General features: G+C 36.3%; 1 protein-coding gene across 9 annotated transcripts in view; it reads right to left on the bottom strand.

Annotated features, from left to right (window-relative positions):
- Positions 1–18,728, bottom strand: part of LRRC49 (leucine rich repeat containing 49) — a 135,365-nt gene that overhangs the window by 73,088 nt on the left and 43,549 nt on the right. For 7 of the 9 annotated variants that reach the window (XM_059057066.2, XM_067029261.1, XM_059057065.2 and 4 more), the window contains one exon: positions 12,070–12,131. In XM_059057066.2, coding sequence (XP_058913049.1) covers positions 12,070–12,131 — 62 coding nt within the window. Of the gene's footprint in view, positions 1–12,069; positions 12,132–12,239; positions 12,360–18,728 lie in introns of those variants that run through there. The other 2 variants (XM_067029265.1, XM_067029266.1) reach the window with 2 other exon arrangements.

The following is an 18,728-nucleotide window of genomic DNA, read 5'->3' as shown; positions in this document are numbered from 1 at the left end:
GATGGAATATTACTCAGCCATAAAAAAGAATGAAATAATGCCATTTGCAGCAACATGGATGGACCCAGAGATCATCATACTAAGTGAAGTAAGTCAGACAGAGAAAGACAAATACCATATGATATCACTTATATGTAGAATCTAAAATATGATATAAATGAACTTATTTACAAAACAGAAACAGACTCACAGACATAGAAACATACTTATGGTTACCAAAGGGGAAAGGGAGTGGGGGAGGGATAAAGTAGGAGTTTAGGGTTAGCAGATACAAATCACTATATATAAAATAGATTAACAGCAGGGTCTTACTGTATGGCATAGGGAACTATATTCAATATCCTGTAATAGATCATAATGGAAAAGAATATGAAAAAGAATATATATATGTATAATTGAATCACTTTGCTGTACACCAGAAACTAACACAACATACTTCAATAACACTATATTTCAATAAAAAAACAACCCCCCCCAAACACCTTTTTGCCAGAGTTATCAGGGAAGAAGTGCTCTTTACATCAGAGCTTCTAAGCTGATAGACTGTGATTCTGGGGCTGTTGGCTTTTCTACAGGCAGCAGTGGTGGTTTGTTTTACGTTTGTGTCTTTGTGTGTTCTCTGTCATTAGATTATACATTCATAGAAAAAAGAAGCCATATATTTATCCTCTGTCACTCCCCACAATGCCTTATTTGGTGTTTTACGTAGAGAAATGTATCAACAACGTTCTTTAGAAACCAACTGGGAAGAAGTTTTAAATTCTTTAAATGAAAGAGATGAAGCCATTTTAATGAAATGGTAGAGGATGTGAAGGATGAGGGTCAATTATTAGCTACCATCCTCTGGATATCTCTAAGGTAGTCCTACATCCTAATCCCATGCAGCTATGAAAAACACTCTCATAATCCCTCAAGGGGGGTATTTTGGAGATGCACAAGCCAATACCCCAGAAGTGCAAAAAACAAACCCCAAAGACAAGATGAAAGGAACTAGCAGAAAAATATTATTAATTTGGCTTACATTATTCAGTGCTTCCCAGGAGATTCCTAAACTAAAAACTATGGTCTCTAACACGGGGTCTACAAATGACATTGTCAACTTCTTTTTAAACCATAAGAAGGACGTTTTGTCAAAAACCAATTCCCAGATGCTAGTCAACAGTTCTGAACTACCCATTAAGGTATCTTGGAGTATATAATTACACCACTGTGATATCTTTTTAGGTGCTCAGGAAGAACAAGCCTAACTGACTCACCTCCCTTCAAGGCAAGAATCCAGAAATATCTTCCCTATTTATAGAGAACCCCAACTCCCTTACTTGGATATAAGCAAGATTTTTTTTAAAGGGGAAAATGCCCTGTTCTTTTTTTTTTTTTTTTTTTTTTTTTTTTTTTTTTTTTTTTTTTTTTGCAGTACGCGGGCCTCTCACTGTTGTGGTCTCTCCTGTTGCGGAGCACAGGCTCCGGACGCGCAGGCTCAGCGGCCATGGCTCACGGGCCCAGCCGCGGAGGCACGTGGGATCCCCCCAGACCGGGGCACGAACCCATGTCCCCTGCATCGGCAGGCGTACTCTCAACCACTGAGCCACCAGGGAAGCCCAGCCCTGTTCTTTAACCAAGGCCTGACTGGAAGTTCAGTGACTATCAAGATCAGGCAATAATTTTCCTTCCTGACCAAGCTAAGTTTCAGCCCTTCATAAAAGTCATCTTTAATACTAAAAACTAATATGGAGAAAGCAAGTAATTTACCCCATCTGATAACCTATTCACACACTCACACACACACACACACACACACACACACACACACACACACACAGAATTCCTAGGAGGTAAACTCTCAAAAGGAGAAGTGCATACATAATAGTACCAGAATACCATAATACTATTCTCTTATTTTTCTTTCAGGCCACCCAGTCTCCAGGATGGGACTGTTCTCTTTAGCTCCATTCCTCCCAGAGAGGGAGATCTCAGTTTTCCAATTCCTCTGCCAGTGAGTTGAAAATCCAATCCAGGAGAGATATATTAGGAAGCCTGATTGTAGGTGCATATCTAAACTGCATTCTGCTATTTCATACTCCATTTGTCTGATTCCTGTGTCTTTCAACTGATTCAAAACTTAGAGCAGAAGAGAAAGGTTATGATTATCAATCACCCTTCAAACATCAAAAGTCAGCAGGTTTTATAGAAACATACAGTTCTTATAATAATTAAGAATAATAATTACATGCATACTATGTGCCAAATATGACAGATACTATGATTAAGTTATAACTGGATATACATCAAAACATATATTATATATAGTACTCTAAGAGGTATGGTAGAGATCATAGAAGAAGAAAATAATTCTTGTTTAGTGTTTGAATTGATTTATAAAGGATGAACAAAAGTTCCTCCAGTAGATCAAATTTGAAAGTTTTGTGGTTAGCAGTACATACTTGGGGTTTTGGCGTGATTGAATTTAACGTTGTTTTTTTCCTGAAATTAACTAACCAGTTTATTCAGTCCTTTCAGTGTCTTTTCACTTACCTTTGTTTTATTTTTTATTTTTATTTTTTTAAACAACAGAAATTTATTATCTCACAGTTCTAGAGGCTAGAAGTCTGAAATCAAGGTGTTGGCAGGGTTGCTTCTTTCTGAGGGCTGTGAGGGATGGATCTGTTCTAGGCCTTTCTCTTTGACTTGTAGATAGCCATTGTTATGTTCACATGGCACTCTTCCTGTATACCTGTCTCCAAATTTCCCCTTTTTATAAGAATATCAGTTTTATTAGATTAGGGTCCACCCTAATGTCTTCCTATTAACTTGATTACCTCTGTAAAGACCATATCTTCAAATAAGGTCACATTCTGAGGTATTGGGGGTTAAGAGATCAACACAGGAATTTGGTTTGGGGTGGGGGAGTTGGGAGGTGGAATGGATGTAAATTAACCCATAACAGATATGTAAACATTTTTTTTTAGAATTTCTATTTTCATGAGAACTGAATCACTTTGCTATATACCTGAAACTAACATTGTAAATCAACCATACTGCAATGAAAACAAAACATAACATAACAAGACAAAGACAAGAAGGGACTATTACAGCCACTTGTCTTTGTTTTAAATGTTTATGTTCACTGTATTTGAGACTTTTATTGCAAAATACTTCAAACCCCTTTTAGAAGTATTTTCTACAAGTACAAGGAAGAGCACCAGTGGAAGTTACCTATATACGTTAAGTTTATTTCTAAATGCATTTTGGATTTAATCTACTTATACCTTGAATTTGTAGAACAAAACAAAAAGGAAATCATAAAACACACATTGGTCTCAATTTACCATAATTGTGTTTCTGAACACCTAGAAACAATCTCCCAATATAACATATAATCATGAGTAATTTTAAGACTCAAAATTCCCCCTTAGTAATATGTACCAAAAATGTCTGCAACTTCTAGAACCTTCACATCAGTAAAGCCCAAAAGGGACTTTGACACATCAGTGCCTTAAAATGTTAATTTACTGCTATGAATAGCTATCAGCCTCTCAACTATGTATGTGTGAAGTCAGTATGTGCCTATGTGTGCAAACAGCCTGCTCACAGGGTCTTAGTTTAATTTTAGTTCAAGAATCCTTCCTTTTAGAAAAACTCACACATAAACACACACAAATAAATTGCCCTTACATAAATGAAAAGGAAACCTTATGATTATAATAAGAATATCCAGAAAACTTCCTGTGAAGTTCCTTCATAATGATATAAATAAAATCCATAACAGCATTTGTATGAATTATTGTACCTACAGAATTAATGTTTTACATGACTACAGATACTGATAGAAAGAAAGATAATAAAATCGGCTTGTAATAACAATAAAAAGTAACTACTACCCAACAGATTTTTCCTGCCTTTCTCTCCTTCAAAGATAACACAAAAAGAATAAAACAAATATGATAGAGGATCCCCAGTTTCCCCATAGCCTCGTACCTATTCCCCCCTTTCTTTCCTTTTTACTATCTACCACCCATGCCCTATAACTTTGACTCGTCAATAAACCACAAGGCTTGCAAAAACAGTCCTCAAAAAATACTATTCTAATGATTATTGAGTCCTCAAGCAAGAGGCGTGAAAACAAGAATAATCCACAACCTCTAATGGAGGTTAAAGTTGAAAATTGCTTCATATGGTAAACCACAAGATTACATACTCAACTTGCCAAATGTCCTATAAAAGCTCTGACCCTGCTGCAGTCAGTCACCTGGTTTTCAGGTGCTCCCTGACAACATCTCTGACTGAAGCCTTTAGCCTTTTGTCATGTCACTTCAGTAATTTTCTCTTGACAGTAAATTCTATATTCAACTGAGTAAACTAGAAGATATAAAGCAAATGTATTCTACACACTTTAAAATCCAGTTTAACGCAAAACACTTTTAGTTTTTATAACTGTACAAAATACTATAAACATGTACGAGGCATAGAAAGCTGTTGATTTCTAATGCTCATTCATCTACAGAACTTAATAGGATAATCTTACATTTCAAATCTTACAATTTTACTGTGTGAATAGCAGTAATGCTAGTTCCCTTAAATCAGAAAAAAACCTCCAATGTCTTCAATAATAAATACTGCCACTTGGCAAGAGTACACAGTATCACAGTGTTCATATTCCATCTGCATAGTTAGTAGTCTAACAGGAGATCAGCAAACACCTAAAACTAACAGAAATACAAAGTCATTTTGATTACAAAAATAAAACAAAGGCAGAGGAAATTAACTAATTAAATTAGTATAGAAAAATTCAAAGCATTTGTATTAGAACGCAATGCATTTCAGACAGCACAGTCATCTAACAAACTGAATGTGCCCTACAAACAATGAAGAAAATGAAGTTGGTCCATTTTAAACATTTTTATATTTTAGAATAATTTCTACTTTTGATCTCTAAAAGGAAAAGTTGCCTGTAATAACGTGATATTGGCATCAGGTATATAATAGAATTACATTAAAATTATTTTAGTAAAATGTTTATGTTTTAAATAAATTAAATTTAGATCAAATAATTACGTCAACTATGAGAATGATAAAACAAATTTATCGTACCTCAAAGTCTACTGTTCTGAAGTAGTAGAAAAAAATCTGTCACTACTTGTGGAGACATATCTTCTCACCTATTTTCCTTCTGAAAGAATTCAAAAGCTGCAGCTAGGCTTGACTGTCAGCCACTAAGGGACTATGCCTTAGCATAGTCTGGGGGTTTTGCTCATGGTAAAGGAGTAAAACAGCAATGGATTAAAAAAAAAAACAACTATTTTTAGAATTTTCTCCTGTAGGTTCTCTTTAGATGAAGGTCTTCATATTTAGAAAAATGCAATTAAATGTTTGTCTGAAGGTGAATCACATGTCAGCCATTAGGCAAACACCTCAAGAGAAGCTAAGTAGTTAAATGGATACTGATAAGGAAATTTCCTCAATAAGTATGTAATTATTTCTCAAATTTAAAGCTCTTACTAGGCGGTCAGAAAAGATCTGTCAATAGGTGATTTCCTGTGTTTTATTCAGTTAGCAAGAAGATTCCTATACTGTTGGTTACCTGTTAATTTTAGTCACAAAGGGAAAAAAAATGAAAGTATTCTAACAGTTTGCTGGATACTAGAACTAAGGAAAATTAATTTCCTTCAAGCCAAAATGACATAGCAACAACTGTCCTACATCTCAACTATAGGACTACTTTATGTAACAACCTGAGTTCACAACAAATATCAATACATTCTGAAGGTCAGTGAAATAATTCACTCCTCAAAATATCAACTAGTACTAAAAGAGATAACTGCAAGGCAGTTAGACTTTCTCTGACTTGCCTAACATAGGTTCTTTTTTGAATATATAATTCACACAGAATGACTTACCAAGTTGAAGTACAGTTTGAGAAAAATGCAAAGAAAATGACTTCCTGATAAAGGTAAAACCATGAACCATTTTCAGTAAAATTTTGAAAATAGCCTGGAGGATAATCTTGCCCTGTAATAAAGGAAAAGTCACACCCCAAAGCTTGTAGTTCACTGACCTTTAGTTATACTGTAATTACTAAAAGAGGTCATTAGACAACGTGTAAAAGCATTCCTTCCTCAAAAAAGAAAATGGAAACGTAGTTTAAAATTCTCCATGACATCATAAAGAGAAAGCAGAGTCCAAATACGATTGTCTTACTAGGGGAAGAAGGACATATGAGAGGTCTACACTGGCAGGAAGGAGTACTGTTTAAAATTTCCAGTACATAGTGATAAGAAGAAGCAATGATGTTTAGTGAACATCCATCATCTCATATTGATACAAAAATAAGGAAATAGAAATATATATACATTTTCCTTGTGATTTCCTTAGGATTTACTCTCTTGACAACTTTCACATATAACATAGAGCAGTGTTCATTAGACTGTTGTACATTACATCCCTAGTACTTATTTATCTCATAACTGGAAGTTTCTACCTTTGACTGCCTTCCTCCAATTCCTCCTCCTTCCACCCCCTGCCTCTGCTAAGCACCAATCTGATCTCTCTTCCTATGGGTTTGTTTGTCTATTTGTTTTCAAAGTATAAATGACCATATAAATGCTCTACTGCTGCAGATACTGCAGCTCCATATTGCCTGTTCCCTGGGACAAACCATATCAACAACCCTACCCTTAATACACCACTGTCTAACAGGAAGGTTTAGTTTCTATAGATTTGTCTCATATCTAGTTCTTGGCAAGATCCTTACTGGCAAATCAGTATATTGACCTGGAAGCCAGAAACAACTATCAAAATAATTTTGACTGCTTAAGCCTTTAAACCTCACACACCCAGACATTAAGCAGTCCAAAAGACTTAGTAATGATAAGAAAGAGGGCCCTCCAAACACACAGAAATATTTCTATTTGAGGGATTAAATTCTTGTTACAAATTTTCAACTAAGAGCACATACGCGCTAGATGCTGGACACACTGCAGTGAGCAAAGCAGACATTCCTCTGCCTTCGTCAAGTTTACAATCTAGCAGGGAGAATAATTTAAAATGAAGGTACAATTAATTATGAACACTGCGATAGTAGTAGAAATATAGGAAGCTATGAAAGAATGTAGCAAGACCCCACAGTACTTTTTAAACTTTTTAAACCCAATCCATAGTGAGAAATATATTTACAATGCAACCCAGTTCCCAAATATCTACAGTAAAATAATACACACACACACACACACACACACACACACACACACACGCATACATAGATACACCCACGTATATTAAAACTGCAACTTTTTCATGAGACAGTGTTCACCCTTACAATGCATAACAAACTGATATTCTCTATTCTGTTTTTATTTTTCTGGTCTTGAACTAAAATTGACTAATCGACTTTAGGATCCTTGTATGGGTTCTGACTCAAAGTCTGAAAAACACAGACCAACGGTATTTTTAAGTTACCTGCACAACTTGCTAAAGATACAAATTCCTGAGCCCCGTTTAAAACTACTGAATTAGAATCCCTGGAAGATGGGTTCCCGAGCATGGCATTTTAGCAGGCTCTCCAGATGATCCTTAGGCATACTAAAGTTTGAGAACCCTTGGTGTCATTGAACCTGAGATCTAAAGGATCCTCAGGTGTTATTCAGACAGGCAGAGGATAAAAAAATGTTACTGTCAGAAGCCACAGTAGATGCAAAGACTGAGTGGGCAAGGGGGAGCATGATGTTTAGGGAAGTTCAGCGGAACAGGGCAAGTTCACAGGGCACTATGGGAGGACAATGAGGATGAAGAGGTAGTCATGGTTCATTCTGCCAGCTCCCTCTCCTAGCTAGTTCCATGCCACCTCAAGGATCATATATGAGTATTCATCCTTAAAAAGGAAGGACATTTTTACACATGCTATAACATGGATGAACCCTGAGGACATCGTGCTAAGTGGCATGAGCCAGTCACAAAAAGACAAATACTGCATGATTCCACTTATGTGAGGTCCCTAGAGTAGTCAAATTCATAGAGACAGAAAGTAGAATGGTGGTTGCCAGGGGCTTGGGGAGGGAGGGAGGGATGGAGAATTATTGTTTGATGGGTATTACACTTCAGTTTTGCAAGATGAAAAGAGTTCTACGCAACAGAAGACTGGCTGCACAAGGATGTAAATGTATTTAACACCACTGCACTGTCTACTTTAAAATGGTTAAGATGGTACTTTTATGAATATTTTACCACAATTCAAAAAAGGAATATATGAGACTAAGAGTCCTGGTATTTGACTCCTTTCCCAATGACACTAACATCCCCTCAGTTCTGGAAGCAATAGTAACCATTCCCTTTTAGGCAAGGAAGGCACTAGAATTATAAATGCATCTTCTTTTGTTTTAAAAAAAAGAAAAGCTTGTAAAAACTTTCTGGGTTGGAGAATGAAAGAAAAGAGAGACAGGAAAGAAGAATCAGTTACAACTTAACCTAGTAATGAAGAGCAGAACTCTGCATTGCCTCTGTGGAAAAGAGATGAAACACCCTGGGTTTTCGCTACAGATCATAAACTACCTCCTGAGGGTAGTACATATTTATCCCTGAAAAATATTTTTGTCTAAAAGCTTTTCCTTGTGAAAGGAAATTTTACATAAAATAGTAATCTTTAAGTTAACAAATATTCTTATTTGGGGGGGTGCCATAACTCAGTGGTTCCCCAATCTAGCATCAAGCTGCACATCAGAATTCTCTGAGAAGACTTAAAAAAATACAGCTCTCTGGCCCCACTCCAAATCTACTGGAGCAGGTTACCCAGCAGTGAACCAAGGACAATGTGTTTTTAAAGCTTCCAAGGATATTTTTATGTGTAGCCTATTTGGGGAAATCACCAAAGTAAGGACATTTATGAGAATGGCTGCCTGAGCACATGCTCTTAACCTTTCTCCACCCTCTCAAAATCTCTTTGAAATGACTAAACATAAAAGTATGAAAATATCCTTAGCAATACTGGAAAACCAGGAAGAGTTCCATCAGGAGACCAGAACACTAAGGAATTTCTGGAAGATATAAAGCAGATGGAATCAGTAAAACCTGAAATGAACAGGATCATTGTTAAGTAAATGTTGCCAGCAGAACCTCAGAATATTCCCTAGGATCAGAGGCAGAAAATGTTGCCAGCAGATGTGGGTCAGTTATCCAGTAATTATCGGAGGGTTTGGTAACAATTTGCCAGCCTCTCCCCCTCAAAGCAGCTGACTCCTGAATTGTCCGCAGGTTGAAAATGGTGAGAGAAGAAGGGCAGTGCTTTGGGTAAGTGCATCTGGGCCAAGATGTAAAAGGAGCACCCATTCCCAGAAGGCAAGTTTCTTGTGGACATTATAAAGGAAAGTCCAACTGGGTGGATATCCTTCCTCCTCCCTCCTATATCCTCTGCAGACAGAGACCTTATAACTTGCATTCACAGTGATATTTCTAACCTATGTTGAGTAAACAAATTCATCCAGATTCTCATTTATAAATAAGAACTGCCATCCAAATAAGCATAGAACAAATGAACAAAAGAAAGAAAGCATTTTTGTTTTGTTTAAAGAACAAATACAGGTAACAGGGGAAAAAAATAAATTCTAGAAATTAAAAGAAAAGATTTATCTCATTCATAAAACAAGAATAAGCCATTAGAGAAAAAAATGCAGACTACTTGGAAATTAAGATCATGAGAGCCAAGAAAAACAAAACAAATCAAGCAGACAACAGCACCTCAGAAGAGCTGAATAATGAAATGAACACATATGAAGAATGAATTAGATATAACCAATCCTCTTGATTAGCCACAGAATATTTCTCTCAGGGTAGTCATTATAAAATGTACTTTGGCAGGTCCCTCCAGCATTCCATGAGCTGGAGGAAGACCTGAGGCTAGTATAGGAGTAGGGGAGCAGGAGGGCAAGCATCTCACTGCAGGTGCCCAGAGGGTGGACCAAGTGAGTCCACTCTGAGCCTTCTGCATCTACTTTGCCCAGGTTGTGCCCTTACTTGGAATGTCCAAGTACCCTTCACTTTACTAAAGGTAAAGTGAGCTTTAGAGCTCAGCCCAGGGACCATCTCCTTCTAGGAAGGCTTCCTTTACTTCCCTTCACCACAGTGATTTACATTTTTTAGTATCTCTGCCTATTACCACGACTAAGTTTAACTCACTGTATTATAAGTACCTATTCGTGTCTCTGTCTTCCTCACGCTCTGAGGGATATTTTGACCAGAGGCACTGGTTCTATTCAGATACATAGACGTGGATATGTGTCATTCATTCTCTAAATATATCTTACATGCCTACTAGCAGAACTAAATGCACTGTTCTAATATCTGCAGGAAAACATACAAAAATGGTTCTGTCCACCAAGGCCATGGTCAACCTACCATTAAATATAGGTACCTATTTATCCCAAGTTGAAGCTCTCTGAATGCAGTAGGGTGCCATCACATTTTGGAACTTTCTGAATTTCCACCAGGTAATAGTTTATGCAAATGGACCTCTAAGAATCCAACAACTTGGTCAAAACCAAAAAGCCCTACTATGTAACAGTCAATACATTTTTGTCTCCCCAAAATGGATATAATGTTGGATATTTTCATTTGCTGGATGATATTTGAGAGTTATCCAGAGAAAGTCCTAAAAGGTACTTTTACCTTTATACTGCTATTTCTACTCTTCTTGTATGTTATTCCTGGGTCACTGAACTGTAAAATTAGGCAACTGTATCATGCCAGGACTATAGCAGGACACTTGGGACATGAGGATACCATAATTATCACTACAGATCATCTACTTTCCCAGCTATCTGAGATATTTATGCCTTAAGTAAAGCTCATGGAAATGTTTTCAAGGCTTGCACTCTCCTCCCAGATCCAATATATTCTCTATACCATCTCCTGGGCCATAGGCATCAACAGGAACAGAGCAGAAAATGTACTTGACCTCAGAAGCAGATCACCTGGAAGCACTAGAGGAGGGTAAAGGGCTAAGCCTATGTAGAAACACAAAGAAAGCAATCAGTAAGAATATGAAAGCCCTGGAACAGCCTTCAACCTAAACTGAAGAGAATATTTAAAAGTTTTTCAGAAAACTTTAGAAGAGTAATAAGAGAAAAATTATGGGTATTTCCTTTGAAACAACGCCTATATGCAAAAGTCACCATCCAGACTTAATCTCTACCTTTTAGAGATATAGTACAGGGATGTGGGGTTAACATAGGAAAAAGATGCAAACAGAAAATGCGCAAAAGCTCAACTGTTTTTTCATAATCAGAAACATAGACCTAGAGCTCAGGAAAAGATGTGCTTTCAACACTTTTATACTTAGTTCTGACCCTCCTATAAAAGTAGGTTCAGAGAACAGTCTTGAAGTGAAACTAAAGAACTGAGGGGCAACGGGGAAGGAGGAGAAGGAGAGAATTAGGGAAGGGTAGCTACTCCTTCTGCATTGAAAAGTCTGACTGCCCGTCTCAGCTCCAGTTCTGAAACCTTCCATATTGACACTGAATGATGTGTCATCACAACAGAAAGGATGATATGCTTCAAATCTTTAGAAAACAAAACTTATACATTTATATATTCTAATATACAGTCTTCTAGCTGCATTAGTTCTCTAAGTAGGGATACCAAGTTAGAAGTTATGGGCTAATATGCAAGTGGCTTAGTGACAAATATAGCCTGCTATGTCAAAATTGCTTAGTAGCTACACTGATTGTAGATGATAATTTATGAAAGAAATTCTAATTCAACTGACTATTGCAGTTAAGTGTCAAACAAAGGACAGCACAATATATGTTGAAATTTCCACGTACATGTTTTACAAAGGAACAACTCTAAAGTATAATTATAAAAAACATGTTATACTAATTTCATCACTTTAGCATCAGAGTCACTAATATACACAAAAGCTTTGTTTTTCCACAATGAACTTTGTCACAGACAGCCCTATCATTTTCCAACTTAAAATCTTACATGCCAATAAATTACTCCAAGGTATTTACAATCTTAATTTAAAGCACTAGAACCCACACAATCATGTTATTAATAAATGACAGGTTGGGAGTTTCCACTTACGTAGATATACTGTTGAAGCTGAGAAACAGACGTTGGAGGCAGGGCAAATTATCCACATCTCTCTAGAAGGAAACAGAAAGTAAAAATTTACCAGCTGAAAGAAGAAAAATATTTTAAAATGTCTTCTTGCTCAGCTGTTGAAATATATAGTCATTTCTATTTACTGCAACCTTGATAGACCACTGACTTCTACTGGAGATTGAGCTCCATTCTTCTATACTGCAGATTAAATGGGAGGGTTTCAGTACATCCGCAGAACAAGCTGCACCACTCACAAGGTAAAAAGCACTGAAGAGAACAGAGGGAGATGCTGCTGCTGCTAGCCGCTTCAAGCATGCTTTTGGGAAAGGAGCCAAAATGCTATTTCAGCATTTCAACTGTAGCACAAATACAGTATGATCAAACATTTGTTAAACATCACTTCTAAAAAGAAGCTGCTCAAATGCTTTAAATTTTAAATTTATGCAATCAGCTTTCCAAACGGTACTGAGAATTTCCAAGCTAGTTACCTCACTATTCTCAAACCCACAGAAATATACCACTCAGTTACAAATGAACCAGTACACTGACAATTCCCCTGTAACATTAAAAGTAGATCATAATAAGTGACAATGGAGGGCATCGTTAAGGACAAATTCCAATGTAAGCAAGAATCAGAGACTCTCACAATTGGAAATCTATGCTGTTCTGTTTAGGTGCAGCACCCCTGAGCAAAACACTGCTGTTTAAACACAGTTACCTTTAGCAATATTGAAATGTTTGGGCCCAAATGATTTTTTACTAATTTTATTAAGCGAAAAGACACAAACCTTCTGAAAAGTATGACATATTCTGGAATACCAGAATCTTGAGAGGAAGCTTAGTAATTACCTATATTATTCACATGAGAAAAAGTAAACAGTTGAGGTTGTCACAGGGGCAGTGTGGGAGAAGGGTGGAAAGGTGACCCAGGACACACACTGTCGTACATATAGAAGCCAAGAAAGGACAAGATTCCAGTTATCCTGACTTCCAATGCTCTGCTCTTTAAAATACTACACACAGTGCTACTTTCATATTAAATGTTTTTCATTTTCAAGGGCAATATTGTTTAAAATAATTCCTAGTTATATGAGATTGAATGATGCTAATAAACGTATGTACATTTTTAAAAGTATTGTGATCAATATTTAAACCCAATCAAAACTTGTTTTACTTTTGCGTAAGTCATCATCTTTTTCCCTCCCTCCTTTTCTTCTTCCCTTTTAAAACTACCATTATTTCCAAGACCCAATAAAAATTTAGGCAATGCATTAAAATTACAGACAAGATCAGCTTTTCCAAAAACAGTTCATTTATTTATTTTTAAAAGCTTGTTATACCAAGAAAACATAAAAGTGATAGAATTGTGGCAGAGCCACGTCTCACTGATTTTTGAGAGGACATAGGAGAAATGAATCTGGCTTATGACATTCTCCCACAGAGCTTCCCTTGTGTACCATTCTTCAACCTTCTCTCAACCCCTTAGACCTTAATCCATGTAAAAGCAATACAACTACCAGTGATCAAAACACTGGCTATGTATACCATTCACTTGGCATTACCATTCTCAGGCCCACCCCTGAAAAGCCTGTTCCACAGATGTGAGTTAGTGATTCTGAGGGTTTTTCAACCATGGTCAAAGAATAAATCTTCAGAAAACAGTAAGACAATCAAATTTGCCTCACTGGGTGATAGGCTCTATATATTGGCAAACTTCTTGAATCATCTCCACCAACTACCTCTCTCTGATATTCCCAGAAATGAGAGTAGAGTGCAGGAGGGGAGGAGAGCTGGATTACCTCTTTTTGTTCCAGGGCCCTAATTTCCAAAGGAAAGGGTAGCTTGCTTCCTATCTGGTCTCTAGAAGTTTAGAGTCACAGCCAGATTGAAAGCCTTCTCTGTTTGAGGAATCCCCCTTTTCCTAAATTTCTCCTGGAACCTACGTGAGATATTTCTGGGCATAAACATTGTTTGCTGACATCTAACTGGTTGAAACTGAGAAGCAGTAGCCGGAATCTCCTTTGAATCAAGGCACCTTAAAAAAAATACACTTGTCTCTTTGAGCTCCAGCCTACTACCTTCAAAGACTACAGACACAAAGATACCTTTCAAGATGTAATTTTTTTGCTATTAAAATATAAACTCAAATTACATCAGGTATAAATTGTGAGAAAAGGGTTTTTAAGTTTATTTGATTATAGTGTTTTGTACTTATCTTCATTTAAGAAACAAAATTTTACCAGAAGTTTTTATCAAATTTTCAAAATATTAACTCTCATTACCTGATAGAGCTATAAAAAATATTCACAAGTTGAAAAACTAAAAATCAGAATTCAATTATACATACCCCAAAACCATTTTAGTAGATAAACTTTCCAGAACTTTAAAAAGCAAAATAATTGCCCACAGTAATTTTTGTTGTTCCAAATTTCATTCCTATAAGAAAACTGTAACTTTAATTTTTCTAGCAATTCTAAAATATACTTTGTAATGAATTTCTAGCATTACAATAGACAAAAAGAAAACATCCTATTTATTGTATCAATTATCTATGCATGAGTTATTTACAGAAAAAAAAAAGCTACTAGAAGATGGTTGCTCTAATATGAGAGTAAACCAAAGATGTAGAAACATAAGATCCAGGAATTTGATTCACTATTGGAGGGAGGCAAGAGAAATCCAAGGATGTCATCTCCATAGCAGGCCTAAGGGCAACCAGTCTACATTAGAGACAGAGGACAGAGGGCTCCAGAAGGGGTATTTTTGAAGAGAGAAAATGAAACATAGATTACTTGAGATCTTTGCCAATACGGAGAATTTTAGAGTTCTCTTGGGGAGTTTGGACATTAATTAATGGTACTTAAATAGAACCTTCAATTAATGGGAGAAGTGAGAAAGTTATTAATGCCAGAGAAAACAAAAGTTTAACATAATGGTCCAATATTCACTTTGAAAAGCTCATCTTGCTGTGCCAGACAATCCTAATCTATTATATCATAAATTCATCAATGTGAAGCCACTGCACTGAAAGACCCACCTTAAACCAGACCCCCAAGAAATCTCAAAAATAAATATCTTGCCTTAGCCCTTAAAGACATGACTAAGACTATGTCAGGGAAATGTGCTCTTCTTGCCAATAAGTAATAATCTCAGTTTTTCTTTATCAGCAGGTTATTCTGGTACTACTTTAGGGAAGCCAGCACTCAACAATTTGCTTATCAAAAATATATATAATTATTTTGGAATAATGGGAAAAGGAGAAATAAGGGGTTAAAGATAATTTAAGAAAGCTAAATCCTCATAACTTTGAGAAAAAGTCAGCACATTTATTTCACTGTCAAGTGTCAAACACTACCAGAAATTCTTTTCTGGAGGTAACTATTTCACAGGCAGTGAAACTATTGCAAAGAGGCAATAACATACCTAAGATAAGAAAAAGAAGATGAAATAAAATATTTACATATAGGGGAATATTTATAGCTCCTCTGTTAACCTTCCCTTAGTGTCAAATTTATTATATTTAACAGAACACGATTCCAGAATCACATTCAAAATATGTTTTAAAGTAAGATTCAGGGCTTCCCTGGTGGCGCAGTGGTTGAGAATCCGCCTGCCGATGCAGGGGACATGGGTTCGTGCCCCGGTCTGGGAAGATCCCACATGCCGCGGAGCGGCTGGGCCAGTGAGCCATGGCCGCTGAGCCTGTGCGTCCAGAGCCTGTGCTCCGCAACAGGAGAGGCCCGCGTAGCAACCCCCCCCCAAAAAAAAAAAAAAGAAAAAAAAAAAAAAATAAAGTAAGATTCAAAACCTTTTTTTTTTTGTAGTAGTTTATTAATTAATGCATTTATTTTTGCTGTGTTAGGTCTTCGTCTCTGTGCAAGGGCTTTCTCTAGTTGTAGCAAGCGGGGGGCCACTATTCACCGCAGTGCGTGGGCCTCTCACTATCGCGGCCTCTCTTGCTGCAGAGCACAGGCTCTGGACGCGCAGGCTCAGTAGTTGTGGCTCACGGGCCTAGTTGCTCCGCGGCATGTGGGATCCTCCCAGACCAGGGTTCGAACCCGTGTCCCCTGCATTAGCAGGCAGATTCTCAACCACTGCGCCACCAGGGAAGCCCCCAAAACATTTTATATATTTAAAAAATATAATCCTTTAAAAATAGACTTTAGGGCTTTCCTGGTGGCGCAGTGGTTGAGAATCCGCCTGCCGATGCAGGAGACACGGGTTCGTGCCCTGGTCCGGGAAGATCCCACATGCCGCGGAGCAACTAAGCCCGTGAGCCATGGCCGCTAGGCCTGCGCGTCCGGAGCCTGTGCTCCGCAACGGGAGAGGCCACAACAGTGAGAGGCCCGCATACCACAAAAAAAAAAAAAAAAAAAAAAAAAAAAAATAGACTTTAAAAATTACTTACTACAAGATTATGAGAGGATTATAATTCTTTATTTTTCAAAAGAATAATGACCTGCCGTTTTAGAAACATGCTTGTCCTACTCAACTCAGAGAGTTTTCCATATTCCTAAACTTCACAAAAGAACTAAATGATTCAGCAGTCTGACTACGTGTAGAACATCTATTACTGGAGCTATTTTTAGAGCAGCCTCCTGCAGAGGAATAAGGAAGAAGAAGGGTAAAGAGATAGAGGCTTTGGCATGCATCAAGGAGCACAAAGATGACGATAATAAAATCATGGCTACTCTCATTTTGTTATCTATTCTGTTATACAAAAAAGTCAGAGTTAAAATATGTATGGGTAATTATTTTAATTTTGAGAAGTAAAAACAGATTTATTAACAAAGCACTGAATAAGTTTTAAAAAAACAAAGAAAAAAGTATTTTTTCTATAAAAAGCTTTATAAAATTAATTCCAAAATAACTACTTGCTATAGCCATCACTTTGTAACACAGACACATATTATATGAGGAATAATATGTGTAAGCCATCATATCAAAAACTCATCATACTTTTATTTGCCATGAAAAAAGTACATTATCTGCCTCTATTATTCAAGGGCATTAATACGTGTATCTACTTTTTATATTTATTTACTACTCATTATATGACAATGGATATCAGTCAACCTAGCTGCAAGCTACTCTTTCAGTCTGATTTTCTTTTATACACTGTTGTAATTCCCCCCAAATAAAAAGGAGCTAATAATAAACACGCACTGATGTTCTGACTAAGAGATTTCCAGTCTTTACAATCTAAGAGAGCTAGATATAACAGCTATGAGGAAAAATTAAAAAAGTCTCAATTTCACAATCATAGGCATTTCCACGTCTGAATTTGTAGTTCAAATTTACATCACATGCATGATCTAACAAGACTCCTCATAAAAAGGGTCCCCGGCATTCTCGCCCCCACCACTCCTGGCAAAACTCACTGGAAAGACACAAACTCAATTCAGACTTTACAGCATTTGGACGATCCCAAATGATCAAGTTATGGGAAAAAATTACTGTGAGCAAGAGTAAGCATAAATTTTAGGCAACAACTGTAGAATTACCAAAAACTTAAGAAAATATAATAACTTGATAAAGACTATGGAATATCTATGTTTAAAATTATTAGAGAAATAAAATGAATCAAAACATGAGGGAAAAAAAGATGCTATGAATAAAAGTATCTGGGCATTTGTTTTTTAAAAAATCCATGCAGAACTTCTAGAAACAAAAAATTATGGTCATTATTAAAAACTCATGGATGGACTGAAAATCAGATTAGACAAAACTGAGGAGAAAGTTAGTGAACTTAAAGATAGCATTAAAGAAGTAAAAATCATGCAGAAATGTAGCAGAGAAAAATAAGAATGGCAGAAATTTTAAGAAACAAAACTAGAACAAGAAGGTCCATACCATGTCTAGCAGGTGTGTAAGAAGCAGAAAAAGAGAAAGTGGGAGAAGGCAATATTTGAAAATATAAAGGCTCAGAATGTTACCATAATTAGTGAAAGAAATGAATCTGTAGATTCATAAAACACAAATATTAGGTATGCTAATAAAATTACTGTATTTAATCAAATCTAAGATACCATCTCACAATTATTTTATGTAACACCTGGTGAAAATAAACTTATGATTAACCAATAATAAAATATCACTTTGAATTTTTATTTCTTTATTACTGAAAGAGCTCTTTTAGATTTACTTAACCATACTTTTAACCAAATATTCTTATTCACACATAAAATCTAAGCAAATCAAATTCATTAAATTAATGATCTCCCCAAATATCTCCATGTATTATAAAGCTAGAGTTATTAGACAGTATAGTTTTGGCATAATGGTAGACAAGTAGATGTAACAGAATAGAAGGTTCAGAAAAAGACTCATTTGATTATAACTCAATTTTGAAAAAGAAACCAATTTAATTCAATGGGGAAAGCAAGGTCTTTTGAATAAAAGGCAGTGGAGCAAATAGACCTCCTTATTTGGGAAAAATGAATCATGATCTCTACATCTCACACCATACACAAAATTTAATTAAAGGTGGATGACAGACATAAAATGAAGGTAAAACTATAAGCCTTCTGGAAGAAAACAGAGGAGAACATATTTATGATATTGGGGGAAGCAAAGACTTTCTAGACAAGACAAAAAAGGCACTAATGATAAAAGAAAACAAATTGATAAATTATATT

Source organism: Kogia breviceps, chromosome 3, assembly GCF_026419965.1.
Source record: "Kogia breviceps isolate mKogBre1 chromosome 3, mKogBre1 haplotype 1, whole genome shotgun sequence".
Taxonomy (NCBI): domain Eukaryota; kingdom Metazoa; phylum Chordata; class Mammalia; order Artiodactyla; family Physeteridae; genus Kogia; species Kogia breviceps.
This window is presented reverse-complemented; position numbering and strand designations above follow the sequence as displayed.